The sequence below is a fragment of the Pholis gunnellus genome (assembly GCF_910591455.1).
Source record: "Pholis gunnellus genome assembly, chromosome: 20".
Lineage (NCBI taxonomy): Eukaryota > Metazoa > Chordata > Actinopteri > Perciformes > Pholidae > Pholis > Pholis gunnellus.
Window position 1 is genome coordinate 6,520,203 of NC_136547.1, and position 21,407 is coordinate 6,541,609.

Below are 21,407 nucleotides of genomic sequence, written 5' to 3' on the forward strand. Positions count from 1 at the left end.
TCAAATGTAACTCTTGGATGCAAGTTGTGCAAGCTCAGAGAGAGATTTGTGTCAAAACTGCAAAGTGTGTGTGAAAAGAGCATTTCCTCATCCCACAACACAACACAATGTCCTCCGGTAGCAGACCATTATATACAAATTAGACAGTTATAAAAGGTTGAGAGTTTGGGCCTCTATCCTAACCGTGGTGAATGATGCAGCATGTTGGGGATGGAAAGCACTGCGTCTCCTCGTCCCCGCGAGACGCTGGCTAATGAGGCCTGCGTCATGTACACCTCCTGCTGTCCACCTCACCAGCATCGCCTTCCATCCTCCTCCCCCACCTGTGTGAGGATTTCTGCTGAGCTACACTGTCCATATGGTGGTTCGGGCACATTATGATGTACAGTGCAAAGAGGGCCTCTTATTAGGTAATCATTCATTCATATCATATTTAATTAGCTTTTCTTTGGTCCTGGTTTAGAATCACATACATTCCAAACAGTAAAAACGTCTTAATTTAATTATTGACTTTTTTCTTTCTGTGTCCAAAAATCACTCTCTGAGAAGCAAAGTACATTGAGTTCCTTTTGATGCTGATTTTCCAGCGATTCCCAGCAACCAGCAGGGAGCTCAGTAAGCTGAAATAATGCTGTACATTGTAGGCTGCTTTGGAGGTGTAAGTTGGCAGGAAGTCTTTTAGTTTGATTGTGGGGATCAGCATTTTAATGACACCCGCAACGAATTCCATTTTTATACGTGAATGTTGCTTCGGGGAGCTCGGTCTTCTCCGTGTTGTCACTTCTTGAAAGAGATTGAAAGGGACAGAGTGTATTTCCTGTTGAAGGATCTTATAGCTGCGCCTAGCCAGTTGCATCTGGCGCACTGTAATCAAACCAATCATGGTGGTTGATGGTCAATGATTGCTTTCAGATTGGCTTGCCTTCACATAGCTCTCACTTCTTCTTTTTTTCTTTTTACGGACACCTGCTGTAGCAGCAAGACTGTGAAACCATGGAGATGGAGGGGAGACAGAGGGCTCAAGAAGCATCTGCTGCCGCCGTGTAATCACGACCGCACGGCCTCTGATCATTTCTAGTGGTTGGACTCTAATTAGATCCCTAATTCATGTGCATTTAATTTGGAAAGACGACTGGCTGTGTTTATCTTGCCTCAAAAGAAAAACTTTCCTCCAGTGCACCTCCCCTCTCTCACTGTCTCTTAACAGAAGGACATTTCGTTGAGTCGTTACCAGCTGTTTTCAGTCGGTGTCTTTTGCAACAACTTGCCAGAGGAGCCCAAGTCCTGGGGCGGGAAGATAGCATTGATGCCATAGTGGTTACATGTTAGTCAATTTGAAATACACAGAAAGGAATGTCTCTCATGTGACCGCGGGGCACCAGAACGTGACCGACGGCAAGCTCGCCAAGTACAGTCGGTCACACATGAGAGGGCAGGAGACGGGCAGAAGCACGAACACGGGTGTCACTGCCGTCGGATGTTTACACCTCAGCTGCAGACATGCCGAGGATTCACATTCCACCCCTCGCCTCAGACTAATTGACCCTGAGCTGATATGTCAGGAGCTTGAGGAGGTAGAACATATGAACCTCGAAGCTCTTGTTGGGAGAAGTCTTGTAAAGGGGCGTAGTTCTTGCTGAACCAAGAAAGAGCAGCTTGACGTGTGTGTGTGTGTGTGTGTCTCACATGAAATGCTGTACAGTAGGTACCAAGCTGCTATTGACTGCCATTCCACAGCAGGGGATCGAGGGGGATCTGTTGGCAGAAATGTAATTTATTATCAAGTATTGTTTTTTCTTAAAGTGTATAATAACCTGTATCTACATACGGAGCGACCACCATGTTTTTACAGTAAGCCAGAACGCACAAACCAAACACTGGCTCTAGATTCACGTTTTCGCGTCGGCCATCTTTTGCCGTTGGTTGCGTTCTGCAACCTGCCGCCAAATCCTAAACAGTGCACCTTCAAACAACGAAAGTGTTATCATCCTCTGTGACGTCATATCTGTGTTTTTACTCTCTACGGCCAGGTTGAAAACAATGCTATTTCAATGAATTTTGAGTGACAACATAAACATTGGAAATCATCCAAATACTGACATTCATTGGATATGAGGAGGCTGATGTTTACAATTGATTGCAGGTACTCATCCTTGAAAATGCTGACAAAATAAGCAGAGGGCAATCTCGCTGTCAACACGGATGCTCTTCTTCACTTACTGCATTTCTTCAAGTGCTCTTACAGGATAAATGCTACAGAGAAAGTCAATTACAGCAGAAGTGCCTCCACAACACGATTATTATTTTAAAATGAGCTGTAAAAGCAACATTAACTGGCCTCTTTTCTGTTTCCTTATCAAGCCCCTGGACTATGAAAGCAAGAAGGCGTACACCTTTAAGGTAGATGCCTCCAACGCTCATCTGGATCCACGATTCCAAAGCTTTGGGGCCTTCAAAGACACAGCAACAGTGAAGATTAACGTTTTGGATGTGGATGAGCCCCCGGTGTTCAATAGGCCCTCCTATGTGATGGATGTGTACGAGGACACACCCGCGGGCACCATTATCGGAGCGGTGACGGCACAGGATTTAGATGCCAGCAGCAGTCATGTCAGGTAAAGTTAAACTCTTCAGCCTGACACAGTCAACACTTTACACATGAGTTTCAGTAACAACTGTGTTGTACAAGAAAAAGTATCAAATGAAATGCCGGAAACATTTACGCTGTGCAGTGAAGTCAGGTGCACACTGTTATGATGAGCCCGGCGCACGCTAGTTACAAGATGAGAAGCACAATAGCACACACCCCATTAGGTGGATAGGTATTTTACCAGCTGCATAGCCCTTTTTATTTGTCTCCAGCAAAATGTTAACATTTTCAATCTGTAATAGAGCTGAATTGAAGTAAAGGGGGCTTTAGAATGCATACAGGGCAGTATAAAAGGGCAGTTTAGGTTTTATTTGTGAATAATATACATTTCTTATAGAAATTAGTTTGAAGAATACATTTTTCCATTGCTGTAGATGGGAGAGATAGAAATAGACTGTCAGAGACCACCGTTATGTATTCTTATATCATCCAGAAGGACTAGATGTTACTCTGGGGTAAATACTGATAGTGAATGAAGTGGATCTGACTGCACATCTTCTTCTTGAGAGGCTTTACTATTGAACCAAATATCCCTCGTTACTCCCGCGAGGATAAAAGAGCTAAAAGGGAGAAGTCCTGCGATACTGCAGCCAGTGATTGAAGGTTTTAGAACTCTAATCCATTCGTCAATGTCTCCAGTCTCCATTCATCGATGTCATCATGGCTTCAATCTTGAGAGTATTGTCAGCTTTACTCATCAGCGGACTAATCAATCCATGTAGAACGTTTGACATTGTCATTGTCGTGTAAAATCCTGCTTGCATCATCTCTTGGCAACGTTTTCGTGACGTTATATGTTGCAGAGACGACATTATAACTTTACTAGTGGCCCCATATTTGCATATCTGCAATTTTTAGAGTGCAAATATTTTTTGACTTTAGTTTGAGAATGAACTCATATATTCAGTTAAAAGGTTTTGTATGTTTACTCACTACAATGTAATCAATTAAAGCATAATATGTTTTGCCATATGACTTATTGAACAACTCAGCTCTGGCTAACAGCGTCCCTAACTTCCTCTTATTAACCAGCCATGCAGTTTGCTTTATTGTTGCCTGTTGGATGCAGAGCCTTTGTGTTAATGAGAATAAGTTTAAAAACGTTTAACTTTAACCATTTTAAAGTCCCAGTGAAACAAGTTAGCGCGTCTTTAGCTTCTGTATTGTGACGTACTCCTCAATGGAACTGATTTTAATGTTTGAGGGAGCATATATACTGTAGGTCATCCCCTTTGGCTGACATCCACTACGGCTTGTAATGATATAACTGGTTGTCATTTTGAAATGTTTTGTCTTAACAGAGTGTCCAACTGTTTCTATGCAGTCGTTCAGTAAATCTACTGTATATATTAGTGTAGTTGTGGAACTACATAACATTGAGCCCATTGTCTGTGGAGCTGCATAGCGAAGTGGATGTATTGTGTTTTTGTCAGAGTTGTTTTGTACAACATTCGTGGGAGTAATTCAAATGGAACAAGTCTAACAGACACAGCTGTCTTTTTCTGCAGTGGTATTTTATACGCTTAAATACATGTTGATTGTTTTTCATAGAACTCAAACATTAATCCTCATCTAAAGAAATTCATAGCCTAACAACATGTCCCCAGGGTCCTAATTCATTTCACAAGGCACTGTGCTGTAGACCGCTAGTCTCTGCTGGGTAATTATCAGGTTGGACATGCCAACATCCCTGCTCTGTTTTGTTTTTTTAGATCTGACATGCTGGACTCAAATCCTGATTTGTACTCTGTCTTGCTGTGTTCACACTACCACACAAGTACACACACGCTATATATAACACATGAGTGGCAGATAACAATAGACCCTCATTGGCAAAGACAAAAGAAGTGCATTCTTAAAAAATGCATGAGAACCCTTTTGTTTTTGACCTCCTCTCACAGTCGCTACTTTTGCTCAGGCACGTCGTAGTAATGGTTCTTGGAAGATGTATTGCTCAAGCGTAGCACAGATACAGCAAAAATACCTGTTGCATGCACAGAAGTTGTTTTATTATGAATATTTTATTCCGGAGAAAACAAAAGAATAGAAGAAGTAGCAATCTGTACAAAAAGGAATCGTATTTGTCTCCAGCACTTTAAATATTCATCAGTAGCACATCTGACATTGTTCATTTGTGTGCATTCGGAGAGCAGCCTTGCATTCTTCACTTCAAAATAATAGACCCGATGACCCATCATGCATAGGGAATTATGCTTTTAGACTTTAGCCTTAGACTGATTCTGCTATTTAGCGGTAGAGAGCCGAGTTAACTCTAGCTGGGGAAACAAAGGGGCCTCATGAATTCTGCATTGTTGGCCGCTTCTCAAGAGCTTCCTAAAGTTTGAATTGACTTTTAAAGACTGAACTTTTGGCCTCTGTCTAAAATGGTGGTATCACAAATCACACTGAAGACACGAACACTGCAGCAAACTGGAAGCTCTAAAAATCGATAGCTGTGGAAAATGAACACAAAACTGTTTCTTGGATCACCTTTTGTATTATGCGTAATCTTCTCTAGGCTGAATTAACGTTGCGTCAGTTCAAAGTAGGTGATAACGGCGTAATTAATTTTCATATCTGCATTTCTCAGTACTGAGTTGAGCTTAAGTAGTCTCTTTAGATCTGTGATTTCTTTCTCACAACTGTTGATGAGCTCCATTCTCCTTGAAGATAAATCTGAGTTTTATCCAATTACAAGTAAAACAGTGTTGATGTTTTCTTTCTCACATGTATGAAGGGAAATGTAATTTCTGAGACATTTTTTTTTTTTTGCTATATATCTTTTTGCAAGTGCGGTGGTTGGGGTGTGTTTTCTTGCTCAAGGAAATTGCAAAAACATTCATACTATGTGATCTAATCTGTAGTATTCTGTGTGTGAGGCGGGCTGTCTAACCACTGGGTCACACTTTCACTGTAACGTATGCTTCAGTAGCAGCTTGCCTCCAATAATACCAACCCCCCCCAAAAAAAGCGTTTGTGCCCTGAGGATAAATTGTGAACCATTGATCTTTTGAACTCTTGATGGGAGTTTGGCCGTAATACTTATCAAAGACACTCACACTAAACTAGTTTGGACACGTTCATGTTCACTTCAAGGCTACGCGCCACACAGAGTTTCAGGGAGGACGTGGACGAAGTAACCAAAGCTTGAAAAAAAAAGAAATCTACTGAAGTGGTTTTTAAATAATGTTCATTAATGACTTGGGGGTTTGAATGTACTCTCGGCCTCTTTCTATTAACGACTCAAGTCCAGTTTGAGTCTCTATAGTGTAAAAAAAACAAGTATGATGAATATTAATAGTTAAAGATCAAATAGATTGCCACGAGAAAGATGAGGCTGAATGGTGGCATGGAGAGGCTTCCCTTAATGTGGAAAAGTCCAGGCTCAAGTCAAGTAATCAAGCCTCTCTCCAGTGTAAGTGCCCATGAGCAAGGCATCGAACCCCCTAACCTCTGACCTTCCTTGTGAAGAGGAATAAAGCACAACAACATATTTTCTCCTCGGGGTACTCACAAAATTATTAATGAAAAATAGCCTTTTAAGATCAAATAGCATGGCATGATGAATGGCGCTGTCAGCGGCATGCTGTTTGGTTTCAGATCTCTTTTGTATGTCATCGTTTGCATTCAGAGCGACTGGGCGCGACCAAAGATGTAATTCTCAGAGAGGACATTGCACCCTCTGTTCTCAGACACCAAAACAACATTGTACGCCTGTGCGGTGCGTCGGCTGTGCGAGATTGATACAGTTTCGACGGTGCCTAAAATTCATTTAGGTTCCCAAGAAATTCGTTTGCTCAGCATGGCCAAAGTACATGCGCCCCATTATAGGACTGGAATGTATATGCGATCCTCAGCACATTTTCTGGAAATGACCGTTCAGAATGAGTAATGAAGGCTATGCCAACATTACATTACACCTAACTCATATACATGAGCCCGGAGGGGAAATCACTGTGGTTTAATTCTCTGGTTTATGTGGGAAATGGACGCCATTAAACAAACGTTTTTTTTTCTTTCAGGTATTCCATTGACTGGAAGAGTGACTTGGACAGCTACTTTGACATTGATCCAGTGGAGGGAACGATTTCCACGAACGAACTCCTTGACAGAGAGAGCATCGCCCGGCACAATATCTCCATCGTGGCGACCAAACTTAGTAAGTATGACAACAAGATCGATCGTGATTCATGCAGGTGTCGTTGTCCATCCCCTGCCATAATCTGTGTGAAGGATTTAACACACTTTTACTCAAGTCAATACTCAATCCCATTTTGCTGGAAAGGTTTATAGGTGACTATAAACCATGATGGCTCTCCCGGAGGAATGTATCTTCACGACATTGTCTCCTCTAGCATACCCTCCTCAACTCTGTTTTCATTTTTTCGTACCTTTTTAAACACATTTGATGACATTGGCATGGAACGAGAGCGTGTCTTGCCAGAATCAACTTTTACTTACACGGCATTAACATTTGAACCTTCTGGAGCTGTACAGCAAGCAGATGCAGTGGCGTCACAGCATGTTGTGAAAGAAGGAACAGACGCGGAGCTGCGGTTTTTAAGACGTGTCATCAAGCTAATTATGTTTTTATGAAGGAAGTGGAGCAAATTTCCGGATAAATAAGCAAATCCATCGTCATCAAGTCATCAAATCTGCGGAGAACCGTCAAAGTCATTATCCCAGAGGCTGGCTGGTGCTCAATCAAAATTACACACGCTGTATATTCATTAGGACAGACTGTGAAATATGAGCCGTTAAAACTTGAGTCATTGTCGCCTTGGAAACTGATATTACTCACTTCCCCTCAAGGTCATGGTAGTGACATGCTAATTCTGCTCCCAGTGTGTGTTTGCGCGTATCTTTGTGTGGCTTTTGTGCATAAATGTCAAGGAACTGGAGGATGAGGTAGACTGAAAGGATGTGGGGTGATGGAAGGAGGGAGTTGGTGGTTTAAGAGTACAAGTGCGTTACATGTTTAGTTAGTTTATCCAACCTAATCTTAAGCGAAGGCGTATAAATAATCTCCCAAAAAACTCATTCTGCATTCATATTCAGAACCTGTCGTCAACAGGACAAGATGTTGGTATTGTAAGCGTTCTGGTTGCAGTTTAGTACTAACCAATCACGTTCGAGCCGGCTTGGGTTGAATGCAGGTAAAAGGTTCTTGTAGAGGAAAGAAGAGGCAGAATTCATCGGCCGGTATGCAATCTTGGAACCCACTGGCCGTCGTCTGAGGATGATTAAGCCTTTTTATTGGTTTAAAACTAGCTTAGTAAACTGGCTACTTGTGAGGCAATCCTGTCAAACACGTCGTCCCTAAACTCCAACTCCAGCGTTAACAATGAGCAGCGCACGGAAAAGGAAGTCTTGGCCTGGATATCTGGTGGCAACACCAGAAACCCAGACATAAAGACCCAGAGGCTTGTCTGTCATCAGCTGATGGGCTCCGGTGTGTAAATAGCAAGACATTTTAAGGACATTTTTTATGTCATGATAACACGTTTTAGGCTTTTCACATGTCACCTTACGCCAGGTTGTTAACGGGAAACGGCGGCGGTTAGGTTTAGTCAACAAAACCACTAATGGTTGAGTTTAAAATAAGTACATAAACTAAGTAAAACCTAAACAGCATAACATTAGTATGAAAAACACGTCAAAATAACTCAACAAAACTTTGTGGCACAAACAGCGGCCTCCTAGTTGAAAGTCCTGTGTTTGTTCCCTCCATAAGTTGTCTCTCACTTTTTATACTATGGCACTGCTCTGAGCGTAGCATGTTCTGTATTCTGTGTTTGCATTGCAGTTAGTACAGAGTACACGGCGTAAAATGTCACGCAGAAAGCAAGAAAGGCGATGTTATCGCACGCTAAATGACTTACAAATGGTTGTACAACTCATCGACATATGGCGAGGCTGACCTGGTTCATCATACTTGATGCAGGAATTGAGAAGCATTTCTGCAAACCTTGCCCTTGACCACGTTCTTATAACCTCCAAGTGAGCCTCTGATCCAGGCCTCTGCCTTCTCTGGTTCCCCTCGAATTCACATCCGAAGCCAGTGTTGAAGAAAATAATGGTTGAACTGGTGAAACAGGGATGGAGATAAAACCCAGCAAACTGGAGTTTATATCCCAACTCTTGAGTTGATATCTGTTTTTGACCTTGAGTGAGATTTGGCAGAACTTTGTGCTCTGAGTATTGGAAAGCTGTTACGGCTCCTCTGAGGTGCATGCTATTATCATCTTTGGGATGTTGTCTGGCTGTTATTCAGATTTTAAAACCATAAAGAACAGCAATAAATACTCAAGCAAGACACCTTGAAAACCCACAGTAATAATTGTATGAACTGGAAAAAAAAAAAAACGTTCTGACATTTGTACACTCTCGAGCACCCTCAGTTGGCCCTGCAGAGCAGTTTGCAATAAATAGTAAATTCATGCAGAGCTCCACATTTGACCCGTTTCTGCTTCGACTGTGTGTCCTTGCTGCTAATGTTTTTCAACATTTCTCCACCCACACCTTTTATTGCCCATTACGGTGACTCAGAGGAAAATATCCAACAATACGAGTTGTCGGATGACATTTGCCTCGAATAAAAAGGCGTTTGTGCACGGCTATGATTAGTACGACACCTGAGTTGGAGACTTTTCACTTCAGAAAAGCCTCAGAGATTAGTCCGGTCATTGCTAGACACTGCAGTCATGCAGCAAAATGAGAGCAGTCTCTGCTGCTCTCCCGAGACTCAGTGCACAGCAGAGAGCGTGCTAAATAAGAGCCGGGGTTAAATTAACGGTTTTGGCATTTAAGCCCAGTGGCAATTTTTAGGAGTCAAAGAGAGGGGAAGAGCTATTAAATGCAATAATAACCTTGGCAGGAGCGCGCTCTCTATCTACTTACATCAATTGAGTGTAGTTTCACACCGAAGATGGAGTTTGTGAGTTTAATAACTTATTCTAAACAACGTTGCACTTTCAACAGATTGCTGAGCATAAGGAATGCTTCTATCTCTGTTTTGCAGCACATTTCATAGATGTGTGGTTGATTGTGTGCACGCTTGCTTGCTTGATTATTTTTTTAATAAAATGAGCTCAATCAAAAAAAGTAATATCCAGTATAAAAGAAGTAAAAAGCAGGTAGCTTCATGGCTGACCAATCAAGCATTCCGTAGCAATACAGAATTTGGTTAAATAAAAATAAATAGAGCATTTGCTGTGGAGCTGAAACGCTGACTCCAGTCAGATTTGAATATAAGCGCTATCCCATTGCTCCATCTAGTGGGCTGAAAGATACATCACCGATGACACACAGAGGCAGTCAACAGTTATGGAGATGAGGTTTTGAGATGAGATGAGGGGGAAATCATAAACTCTTGTATCCAGAAGCCAAGGACTTTAAAAGACATTTTACACATTTCACACATTTCATTGATCTAGATTTGAAGTCGTTCAAACTTTTTAGAGGCCAAAAAACCTCAGGACCTCGATGACAGGAGAGATCAGTATTTTTTGCTGGCTGAGCATCAATGTTAGTAGTTCAGTCAGTTCAAAGCAGCAAATCCCATGCTCAGTGTCAGTTTTACCTCGGTGGCAAGATTGCTTTTCCATCAAGGTCAGACACAGGTTACTAACTGAGCTGTGGCTGCGTCTCCAATCCCCTTGAGACGCTTGCCCCCCCCCCCCCCCCCCCCCCCCCCTCTTGCATTCTTCTCAACCACCCACCTACGCACCCATACACTGGCACTCACACAAACAAGTGCACACTAAGCCCCCCCACTGCAGAGCAAAGCCTATTCCCACACCAAATCCATAAAGTTTACCTTACTTGGGCTTTCGCACAAAAAGAACATTTCCCCGCTGTGCCCCTGCAGTGAGGAAACATTGTAACAAACAACCCAGGATTCCAGTGGGTCCCTCTCAAGGGGGCTTTCACACTATAATTAATATGTGCTGCACAACTCATGGCTAAAACCCATAACACAACCTGAGGAAGAAAAAAAAAGAAGAAGCTTGTAAAGAAAATATTCTCTCTAAAGAGCCATATCCCATAATGAGAGGCATGCTTTATTTGTAGTCAGTGCACGGGATGTATCTTCCGTGTTTTTAATTTAATTCTCCTTTACATCGTCAATCAAAAGCGCCATAAAACGGCAGCGTCCGGGTGCAGTTCGTGCACCAACGTGTTCTAGAAACATCAAAGGTTTTTCGAGCAGACGCACGACAGTGGGCGAGCAGTTAGGCGGTTTAACATCTGCTCAAGGACACTCTGACTGGACACTCGGGCATGACAGTCTCTTTAACCACTTGGCCATCTTACTGCAACAGTGATAGACCTTTATGCTTGGGCTCATCGTGTGATGGTAGTACTTTCCTTATCCACATGATGTCAGTGCTTTGAAAAAAAATCAAAAACAAAAACATACCAACATTGTATCCTTTTCTGCATTCGTGTCACAGTGTGCACACTTTATTTAAAACACTTGTGTGTTGTGTTTTCTTCTCCAGATAGTCCAGTTCTGACCAGTCGGGTGGCCGTCACTGTCAACGTGCTGGACATCAACGAGTTCCCGCCTGAACTCGCCAGTCCTCATGAGACCTTTGTTTGTGAAAATGCCAAAGCGGGACAGGTACTTATTTACTCTCTCCTCTGCCTCTGTCTATGCACACGTCATGCGGTCGTGGCATTTAACACAGCAGGTTTTAAGACGTGTTGATTTTTTCATCGAGTTGACAGCTGTTGTTTGTCCTCCCGCAAAGACGATGCAAAAAGTGTTAAACTGAATCTGAAAGGTGTGGATATCTAAATAAATGCTAGCGAAGTGTCAATGTTTACACATAGGCTGATCTTGAGGTGTGTGGCGATAATTTGTTCTTCCTTTTTGAGCACCGCATTGCTGTAATAAATACACATATTTAGCTCTCACTTTGACGCCTAACAGAAGGTTGATTTCCAGTGTTCTACTCAAGGTCACTTGAATAAAGCAGAGACCCCTTCAGCGCAGACTATGAATCTAAATCTTGAACGGATTGTGGCGTAGAGTTCGATTCAGCAGAAGAAGCAATCATAAAGCACAGCAGTACTTTGCATATCAGCAGCCTGGAGTACATTTCAGATGATATATTTGAGATGCAGTGGAGAAGTTGCCTGTGCACATTGTAAACCACCTGTGCCTGTAAATTAGCCCATTAACCAGCATCTATATGCAGTTAGCGTTCGGAGGGAGCAGCTTCCTTGGCAGTCTATCAAATTGCTGTAGACTCCTCATCACGTCGAGGATGTTTTTGTTGGTCCTCGGGCCTGTCGCAATCAAAACAACGGCTGTGCCCTGCAAGGGAGGGCATCGCTGTCTTCCTAACAGGAAGTTGGCTGGGATTTTTTTGTCACGTCGTGAGCCTTTAAGATTGACTGAACACTTTGAAATCCAGCATCAAATTGGCCTCAAACCCCATTTCTAACAAATCAAATTCCAAATGCAAAAAATTAAAAAAAACACGAGTACTAGTCAAAAAAAGCAGAAATCAAATGCAAGACTAGACAACCACAGCCTTATGTTCACATCAGCTGCAATCACCATGCAATATGTGCCGTGGATTCAAAAAGGCATCCCCTCTCTCGCCTTCGCCTCCCTTGCTCTCCAGAGAAGAACATACACTTTCTTAGAGTGTTTCCACAGCATGATTCCTCCAGGTGTTGTGCACAGCTGCTGGATCATAAAGAACTGCAGATCCTCTCTTGAAAGAAATCCACCACACGTCTCCCTAGACGATTATCTGAACTCACGCTGCTGAAAAACATGCAAACCGCCTGATTTAGAGAGTCTCCCGCTGTGCCACAACCTCCCATTCGAAATAATCTGTAAGCAGGACACGGCCAATCGAGAGAAGCAACTGACTATTTTCATGCAAATATGTGGGACGATCGGGAGGGAGAGTGGCCTGAGACCTTAATAAAACTGAGATTTGCTAATTCAAATGCTGTGGCAAAGTCATACAGCAGACTGTTCCCTTATTTCCTTATTTATTGCACTCACAGAGTCCTGACTGGTCAACTGGTCAAGTGTGAAATGAGAAAAAGCAACCACAAAGGAAACATAAAACAAGAATATTTACTGCTCTTCGCATTAGATCTACTTAGGACAGCCAGTGCTATTATGTGTTCCTCACTCTGTAATGTATTTCGTTTCACAGGCTTTTTATAATGCCACGTTGAAATGCTAACCCACCGAATCAGTCTTTTATGCTGGCATAATTACATTTACATTTACAGCATTTAGCTGGCACTCTTATCTAGCGTAATTTACAATGCGGCTGAGTGCAAAAGCAGAATGCACTTAAAGCCATTAAACATATACAATAGAACCCAGCAGTTACAGCATCCACGGCTCCACTTGTGATCGAGAAGAGGTGAGAAGCACTTTAAAGTCCAAGAAAAGGAGCATTTCTGGCACTATAGATTATAATTAATACTGTAATTAGAAAATCAAACACACCTCATGGCTTTTAAAGGCTAATGCCAAATACTGATGATGAATTCTCCCCTGAGGGATTAATACAGTATGCCTGCTTTCTTCTTCTTCTTCTTTTTTTTAGCTCTGAAGCTGTCATACGCTACACACATTTCCATATGCTTAGCAGTAAAAAGGTGCTTAAATATGAAATTCTGAGCATATCTATTGACTCCACATGGCTCTCAACATGGCGACAGCTAAGCTAACATTGCCCACGGATCTAACAGTGCTGACAGAGCTAACAGCACTTGGGGGAGGGGTGCTCTTCCGCGATGACACAGTCGATAGAATGCCTCTGAACCTTTGAAGTCCCAGTGAAACAGAAGATAGAGCATCTTTAGGCTCTGTAATAAGAGGTATTCCCCAGCGAACCGCAATATTTGAGCAGTGCACAGTTAAAAAGAAGGATTTAAATCAAATCCTTTCACATTTGATTAGACTGCTTAGAATGTGATTACAGGACCGTGCCTCCACACAAACCTCCCTTGTGGCTGAAGATGCAGATTGATTTAAGGGATGGATCTCATGAGATTATTGCCTGAAATTGTTCGGTGATGGTTTACGTAAGCACACGTCATATTTTGCTTTACGGGTAGAAAGATGATTGGAGTTTGAAATAAGATACACAAATAAATAGATTTTCTGTAATTGTTTTTGCATATATTGTTACATTTGTGCACAATATGACCGTGGATATGATCTAAAAAGGTTCAAAAGGGCATTTTTTAGGGGCAAATGAAAACAAAATTACAGATAACTAAGCAATTGTTTTACTGTCGTGTTTGTTGATTAAACAACTGGGCAGACGACAGATAAATGTTTAATCAAAACTGCTATTAATTCATTGTCAGCTTTAGTCTTATCTGTTATTGTAAATTGAATACATTTAGTGGGTTTTTTTGGACAGACAATAGAACAGCTAGTCAGAACATGATGGGAGAGAGACAGTTGTATGACATACATCACAGGTCCCTGGCCAGTTCGAATCGAATCAGGGACACAGCAGCTTCATGGCAACTGCTGGTCCTCTGGAACACCCTGCATAACATGCAATTTCAAGACATCACTTTGTGGTCAATTTGGATGGACATTAGACAATATTTCTGAAAAAAAAAGGATTGATAGATTAGATGCAATTAAAAGTAATTGCTTTTTGCAGCTTTAGATTTATTCGTCAACAAGCCAATTCGGTCGCTAAAAAAAACAGTGCAAAGTGTACAGCTGCTGTGGGGAAAACAACAGAGCATTCATCACACCTGGTGTCAGGTTAACTCCTCTGGAGGGGATTTTATTCAAACACTGAGAGGGGAGAGAGAGAGACGGAGAGCAACACATTGGGGGTGATGTAACAAGGCAGGAGGGCTGATTGGTGGCTCCTGCACCAGGGCCGAGGCATCAGGTCTGAGCAGGTCAAGTCCTGTGAGCAGGGGGGGGGGGGGGAGCAGACTTGTAGCACAGCCGGCAGGACAGCCGGTTTCAGGCGAAGCTCTGAGACGTTTGGGGAAATGAAGAAAGTCGTCAGCAGTCTGGTACAAAGGCAGCTGAATCAGCAGTCTGTGTCTGACACGGTGGAAATATTTTTGTTTCAGTAAATACTTTCACACATTTTCAAATATAAGTCTTCCTGTTTGTTGACGTGTCGTAGTTGTACAATATATAAAAAGAACTGGTTTTGTTCTCGACCCTTGAAAAAGATCCAGCAGTTCTGAATTACCTTTATCCATCACACTATGTGCCGAGGTGATCTAGAAATGTTAACAAAATTGCTCAGCGACTGCATCTGAGAAATATTCACTGCCTTGTTTCAGCACTGACAGGTCTGACATGCAGTCAGTTCAGGACTAGTCGACACCTTCTGTTCAATGGTGAATATTTTCACATTTTCATGCCAGAACATTTTGACCTGTAGGAGTTTTATTCCCCATTAGAAAGACATATTTGACATTCATAAAACAAAACCTTCCAACTGTCAAAATCTGGACAGTTTCCTGTTTACCAGTGTACCCGATACAGGCAGTACAACTAGAAAATTCAAACCAAGTGAGAGAAGAACGCCTTCCTTTTTAAGTACATGATTTGTATTTTCATTTTTAACAGGTGATTCAGACATTCAGTGCAAAAGACCAGGATCTACCGACTGCTGGACAACAGTTCTCCTTCAAATCACCAAAGGAAGACATGAAAAACAAGAATTTCACCATTCGGGACTTTGGAAGTAAGTCTTCCTGTATTTTGACAACAACTCATTTTGGTGACATGGCAAATCATTGCAGTACAGTGTGAAACAGCAGACTGATTATATCACCTGGAGAGATATTTTTATTTATATAAGCTTTATTTTACCAGGATATTCCAATTGAGATTTGAAATTTCTGTTTTGAGGGGTTTACACAACACGTATGTTTACACTTTATGCAGCTTCATCATGTGAACTATGGAAACCACAACACTCACAGCATGACTCCTGAGAGATTACAAATTAGCAGTATGATAAAGAAATGGTGCCTGCAGGCAATTACAGTTTCTCGGAAAGAAATCAGATGATAAATAGAAACTTTTTGAATGAAATAAACACAATTTAAAAAAAAACACAGCTTTAAAATATCTGTAAATGGCATTGAAAGTGGCGTTGATAGTGATTAAAAAATCTACTTATTGTATATCGTAAACAACAGCTGAATTCGGGGGCAAATAATCCAACAAATAGAACCATTATTCTTATTATTGCATCTCTACATGAAGGTTAGTGTGGAATTTGGACACCCATTTGCTATTTGAAAAGGTTGTTGCTCATAGCTCATGGACTGACACGTCCCAGTACTAAAAATAAGTTAAACACATGCAGTCAGACGTTGTCTTATGATAAGGGCATATATGACACTCTGCAGTGTGCACTGGCCGAGCCCTTTGAAGTCTAACCAGAAAGACGGGTAATGAAAAGTGGGACATGGCAGGATGAAGCCAGGGGAAACGAATGCATTCACCATCCTTGACAACACCGGGTCCGAACCTCTGATCCAGTTTTCCCTTTTGGACACACCGTCTTGCAGTTTCCTGACTGCCAGAGGCCCCTGCAAGCACACTCTCCAGATACAGAGGGAGATCTGATGGGCAGGGACAGGAAGCACAAACACCACAGGCACCGCAGGACAGGTTCGGCAAGAGAGGGAGCGAGAGAGAGAGAGAGAGAGAGAGAGAGAGAGAGAGAGAGAGAGAGACCAAACAAGATCACGGTTGTGCACAACATGCAAGGTGTGCTAAAACGCCTGACCTGTCAGGAAAAAGTGCCAGGCTCCGTCAGTGGAACAAACCCGGCGTGACAGGGGTCAGACGGTCTAGCTGTAGAGACAGACCCGGGCAGGTCCGACCTGACACGTTCTCTCTCTCCGTCCTACGCACTGTCGGCCTCTATTCCACTCGCCCATCCTCACACCTCCGGCTGTCTTCCCAAGTTGTTCCCATTGTGTGCTTTCATTTATATTCTGTATCTATCATCTCTCATCGCTAATCTGCTGTTTCTCTGGAGTGATGCTGCCTGCACTCAGAGATAACAAAACAACAACCGATCCCAACAGTCCGCACGGTGCGGTGCGGACGCAAAACGCTTTGCAGTGTTTCCTGGGGAATGATGTTCTGGGTGTGGTTGGGCTCTATCGGCTTTGAAAGAAAGCGGTGTAAAACGGCGAGAGCTTTGATAAGACCACTCTTTGACACGTTGCAGTTTCTCATCACATTCAGGGAGGCACATTGGGTAGAGGATTTGGTATCAAACATAAAGGGTTATCAGACATTGAAAAGTTTTATCTCTCTCATACACATACTTGGACCTCCCGACTTGTAATGTAGCTCAGGAGGATCGTCTGATTGATGTGAGGTAGTACTTGGGGGGTGTACTTTATTTTGCTTCGGTCAGAAAAACTCTCTAACCTGTATAGATCAAGGAATAAGCGCTTGCTGCACTACTTCAGGCCTCCCCATGCACATTTTGAAGATTCGTTTAATCTCAGACCACATGCCCTTTGTAAAAACAAAAAAATCACCGCCTGTTTTGAAGATGTCTTTTTGATTTCACCCCGCCCCCCATCATCTAGACAACACAGCTGGGATTGTGACAAAGCGGAATGGCTTCAGACGGCGTTTGCAGGAGATCTACTTCCTTCCCGTGGTGATTGACGATAATGGCTACCCTCCTAAGAGCAGCACCGGCACCCTGACTATCCGTGTATGTGGCTGCGAATCAAATGGCTCCCTGCTAACCTGCAGCGCCGAGGCCATCTTTCTCCCCGTGGGTCTCAGCACAGGAGCTCTGGTCGCCATCCTTCTGTGTATCATCATCCTGTTAGGTGAGACCTTCTGGCTTGTAAACATCCTTCGTTGACGCACTGGGTCATTTGTGATCATGATACTATCAGAAAGTTATTGAAGTTATTGCTTATAACATATATACATATAAGCTGTATGCTAAGTGTCCATACTACTACTTTGTCCAAACCAGCAAGTCTGTGGCGTCTATAATTTAAATTGACGTGTTCAGTGAATTTGTACCTTTAAAATCTGCCTCGGGTAGTTTTTAGAGTTTGATTGGCTTGTGATGTAAAAGTTTAAGCTCATTGTAAGACACTGAGCTCGACATCTAAAATACAACATTTCAAAACAGCCAGATCTATTAACATTTTTTACACCAATCCAAACACGCTGAGCTGACCGTCAGACTTGGTCTGGCGTCTCTCCAGGAGTGTCCGCAGTTAATTACAGAACCCATATGAATTTGGTCATTCAATGAGACGTTCAAGATTGGAGGGAGGGACGCTTGGCTCTATAAACTAAATCCAATCTTGCTGCTCTGTGGCTACTTCCCAGGCTACAGCTTTTATATTTCCCACAAGGTCATGGTTGTAAAACTCCTCCTTCATTCTCCGCTATTAATGTCCAAACTCATTTACATAGCGGGGAGGAAGTAAATGTAGCTTTATGGGATCATTTTCTGAATTATGAATATGTGATAGTCCGTTGTTACGGTAGCTCCTGTTTTACAGTGGAAGTCAAGGGTAGCCATGACCTTTGAATTGAGCTCTATTTACTTTTCTCTGTCTCTTTCTAATGCTCACTCCAGCAAAGAATCCACTGTTAAATTTCAGCTGTGTCTCGTCATAAATCCTCTTTCATTATATTCATGTGAAATATCTGCTTGTATCTAATTGCTTTATATGTGAACATAAAAGCACACGGCCCATTGTTGCGGTGTGTGCGGTAGAGCTGTGACGGTGTGTACCCTGGATCTCTGAGGAATGTCTTCAAAGCTCCAAGTTGACTCCCCCCCCCCCCCCCCCCCAAAGGCTGCCGCCAAACAGAACTCACACTGAGAACATTTGCACAGAGCCACTTAGTTCCTGTGCAGGATTTGTCAGGATGACCCAGTTGTCCTGTGAGGAGAAATGATGAGTTAAATTAAACAGATCAGCGCATGGGACTTTCATCTGCATTGCTGTTTCTACCCAAACTGATGTGGATTGGCTGCACACAGTGACGAGCCGTGTTCAACCAGTGTGTCCTCCAATAACTGACTGTTGTTGAAGTCTACGCTGGTGCCACTGGGGGGAGCTGGCACACTATACACAGGTAGACACAATCGCATGGTAGTCAAGGGAGGCAGATAGGAAGTGAGATTCGGCAAGGATGGAAAGAAGAGACCTTCTGAAGCCTTTTTTTCTTATTTATTGGGCTCATTCACATGAATGATTACAGTTTTATCCTGGCCATTGCTCTTATGCCTGGATGCAACTGTATATTAAAAACCCAAAGGAAAACATATTTTACTGCATATTTCACAGAGGAGACAGAGAGAGGGACACAGAGGGAGACAGATTGCACTGACAGGAGAAAGGCAGAGAAGGAAATTCATTGTAACGTTAACTGTTGAAGATCACACCGTGGCACGACTACAGTGTCTGAAATATGCAGAACCTCGGGCAACCGCTGAAGGGTTGCATGAAAAAACGTTAAACTGTGTGCTTTGGGTATATTCTCAGCGGTACAATTTTACCCAGCAGTGCTTGCAGTTCTCGTGCTATCTATTGAAAGCATATAACGCTGCCAGCACACTTCATTTGCCTTGAGCTACAAAAGCAGTTCAACTCCCAGAAGGCATTGAATTGCAGGTCAAACTGGGATGAAAACTGTGTTTTCTATGTTACTTATAACCATAGTTTCAGTGGGATTGCATTTGCTGTATATTTACAGCCATAGTAGCATCCCTGTGAGGCTGTACTAGGCACAGAGGTGCTTTGAGCTTACTGTCAACACCTGAATGCTAACATGCTCACAATCTTATCTTAGTTTGTAAGCATGCAAATGATAAACACAAATTACAGCTGAGGCTGATGGGAATGTTACTCGTTTTCCACATACGTGTATAAACCAAAGTGAAAATAACATTTAGACCTGCTGGTGGTTCTAGCTACAATGTCAGGGTATCATCGAAGTCATAACAATTCATGCTGAGGGGGGATTTGAATAAATGTGACATTTAATGATTTTATTGAGATTTAATCTATTCAAATGTTGTCTGGACATTTCACTGCAAAACAGCAATGCTCAGCAAACAATGGCGCCTTATGACAATTCACCCAAGTCATATGGGTTCGTCCTCTGGGGAACTTCAATGCACAAAATTCCATGGCAATCTTTCCAAACGCTGTTTAAATATTTAAGTCTGGTGGTGGACTGACTGACCCTGCCATCCCTAGAGCCATGCTGGTAACATGGATACAAAGTGATGTCTTAACATATAAAAAGCACAAACCACATTTGACCCAGTTGTAACCCAAAGACCATAACTTGTACCCCATAATCTCTTTTTTTTCCTGACAGGAAACACGTTTAAGGCTCAGTTATGTGGATGTGTCAACAGTGGACTAACATGTAATTTTCTCGATTTCTTTCCTCCAGTAATCGTGGTCCTCTATGTGGGCTTGAGGCGGCAGAAGAAGAAGGAAACCCTCATGTCATCCAAAGAGGACATCCGGGATAATGTGATCCACTACGACGATGAAGGTGGCGGTGAGGAGGACACGCACGCATTTGACATGGGGACACTTCGCAACCCCAAGGTTGTCAAAGAGAATCTGTTCCGCAGGGACGTTAAACCTGAGCTGAAGCGAGGTCCCAGGCTGCCGGTCTCGCAGGACAGCGCCGACATCAGAGATTTCATCAACCAGCGTCTGACAGAGCACGACGTGGACAACGCGGCACCACCCTACGACTCCCTGGCCACGTACGCTTACGAGGGCGACGGCTCTGTGGCAGAGTCGCTCAGCTCCATCGACTCTCTTGCCATAGACCTCGAGGAGGACTATGATTACCTCAATGACTGGGGGCCCCGCTTCAAGACACTGGCAGGGATATTTGGGGAACAGTCAGAAACTCAGTCGGACTCAACCACTACGGAGAATACACATTGATGTTATTCACAGACTCGAAAAGCAAACATGTAACAATGGTCTTTAAGTTGGCGTCACACACACACACACACACACACACACAAGCACGTTTTCCCATTGTTTTCCTCCCATGTTATCAGTTCTCATCTTTTTCCAGCTCACCGGTTTCTATTTTACGTGGTACTTTACCATGCTCAGTCCCAAAATTGTAAAAAGAAAAAAGAGGGAACATATGGTAACAGGATTAGATGAGCCAGGCAGCCAATCAATTACCTTTCGATTGAATGTTCTCGTCTTACATTTTGTTTCCTGTTGGGGAATACGCATACACATGGAAATGTTGTCATTTCCTTGAACATCCTTAAAAGTGCCTCAATATAATTGTTCTTTCACTTGCTATTTCATGCCACATATCCAGTGTTGTTTCTTAGAACCCCATAGGTTAAGCTGATTCAGCATACTGTGCTCTGACTGGCTGAATCATCTACCAACACCAATGTCAACTCTGTGGGGACAATGAAGTGGCCCAAGTTTGGCCAAAGATGTTTTGAATGTTATTTATTGTTCTATTTATTTATTGGCTGATTGAGTTTGATTCAATTTTGTGTATTTATCTATTTATCTCTCAGTCATCAACCTGTATTTTTTATTTTTGGAGACACTCGAGGAATTTTGTAATTAAAAGGCCCACATGAAAATGTATGTTTCTGTTAGGTGGGTCCTGTGAATAGACTTGTACTAGAGTTGTAAAAAAATGATTAGGGCTAAATACTGCAGTTCAGTCATGTAATAAACACAGTTTTCTTAAATA

At 42.6% G+C, this 21,407-nt stretch overlaps 1 protein-coding gene across 1 annotated transcript in view; it reads left to right on the plus strand.

Moving 5' to 3' along the window:
* LOC306712242 (cadherin-12-like) overlaps positions 1-20,617 on the plus strand; it is a gene marked incomplete at both ends in the record, with an annotated part of 57,871 nt that extends 37,254 nt beyond the window's left edge. Inside the window, 6 exons of the mRNA XM_079181423.1 lie at positions 2,362-2,615; positions 6,673-6,809; positions 11,155-11,276; positions 15,255-15,372; positions 17,249-17,500; positions 20,106-20,617. Coding sequence (XP_079037549.1) covers positions 2,362-2,615; positions 6,673-6,809; positions 11,155-11,276; positions 15,255-15,372; positions 17,249-17,500; positions 20,106-20,617 — 1,395 coding nt within the window. The remainder of the gene's footprint in view (positions 1-2,361; positions 2,616-6,672; positions 6,810-11,154; positions 11,277-15,254; positions 15,373-17,248; positions 17,501-20,105) is intronic.
* Positions 20,618-21,407: the final 790 nt, after the last annotated feature.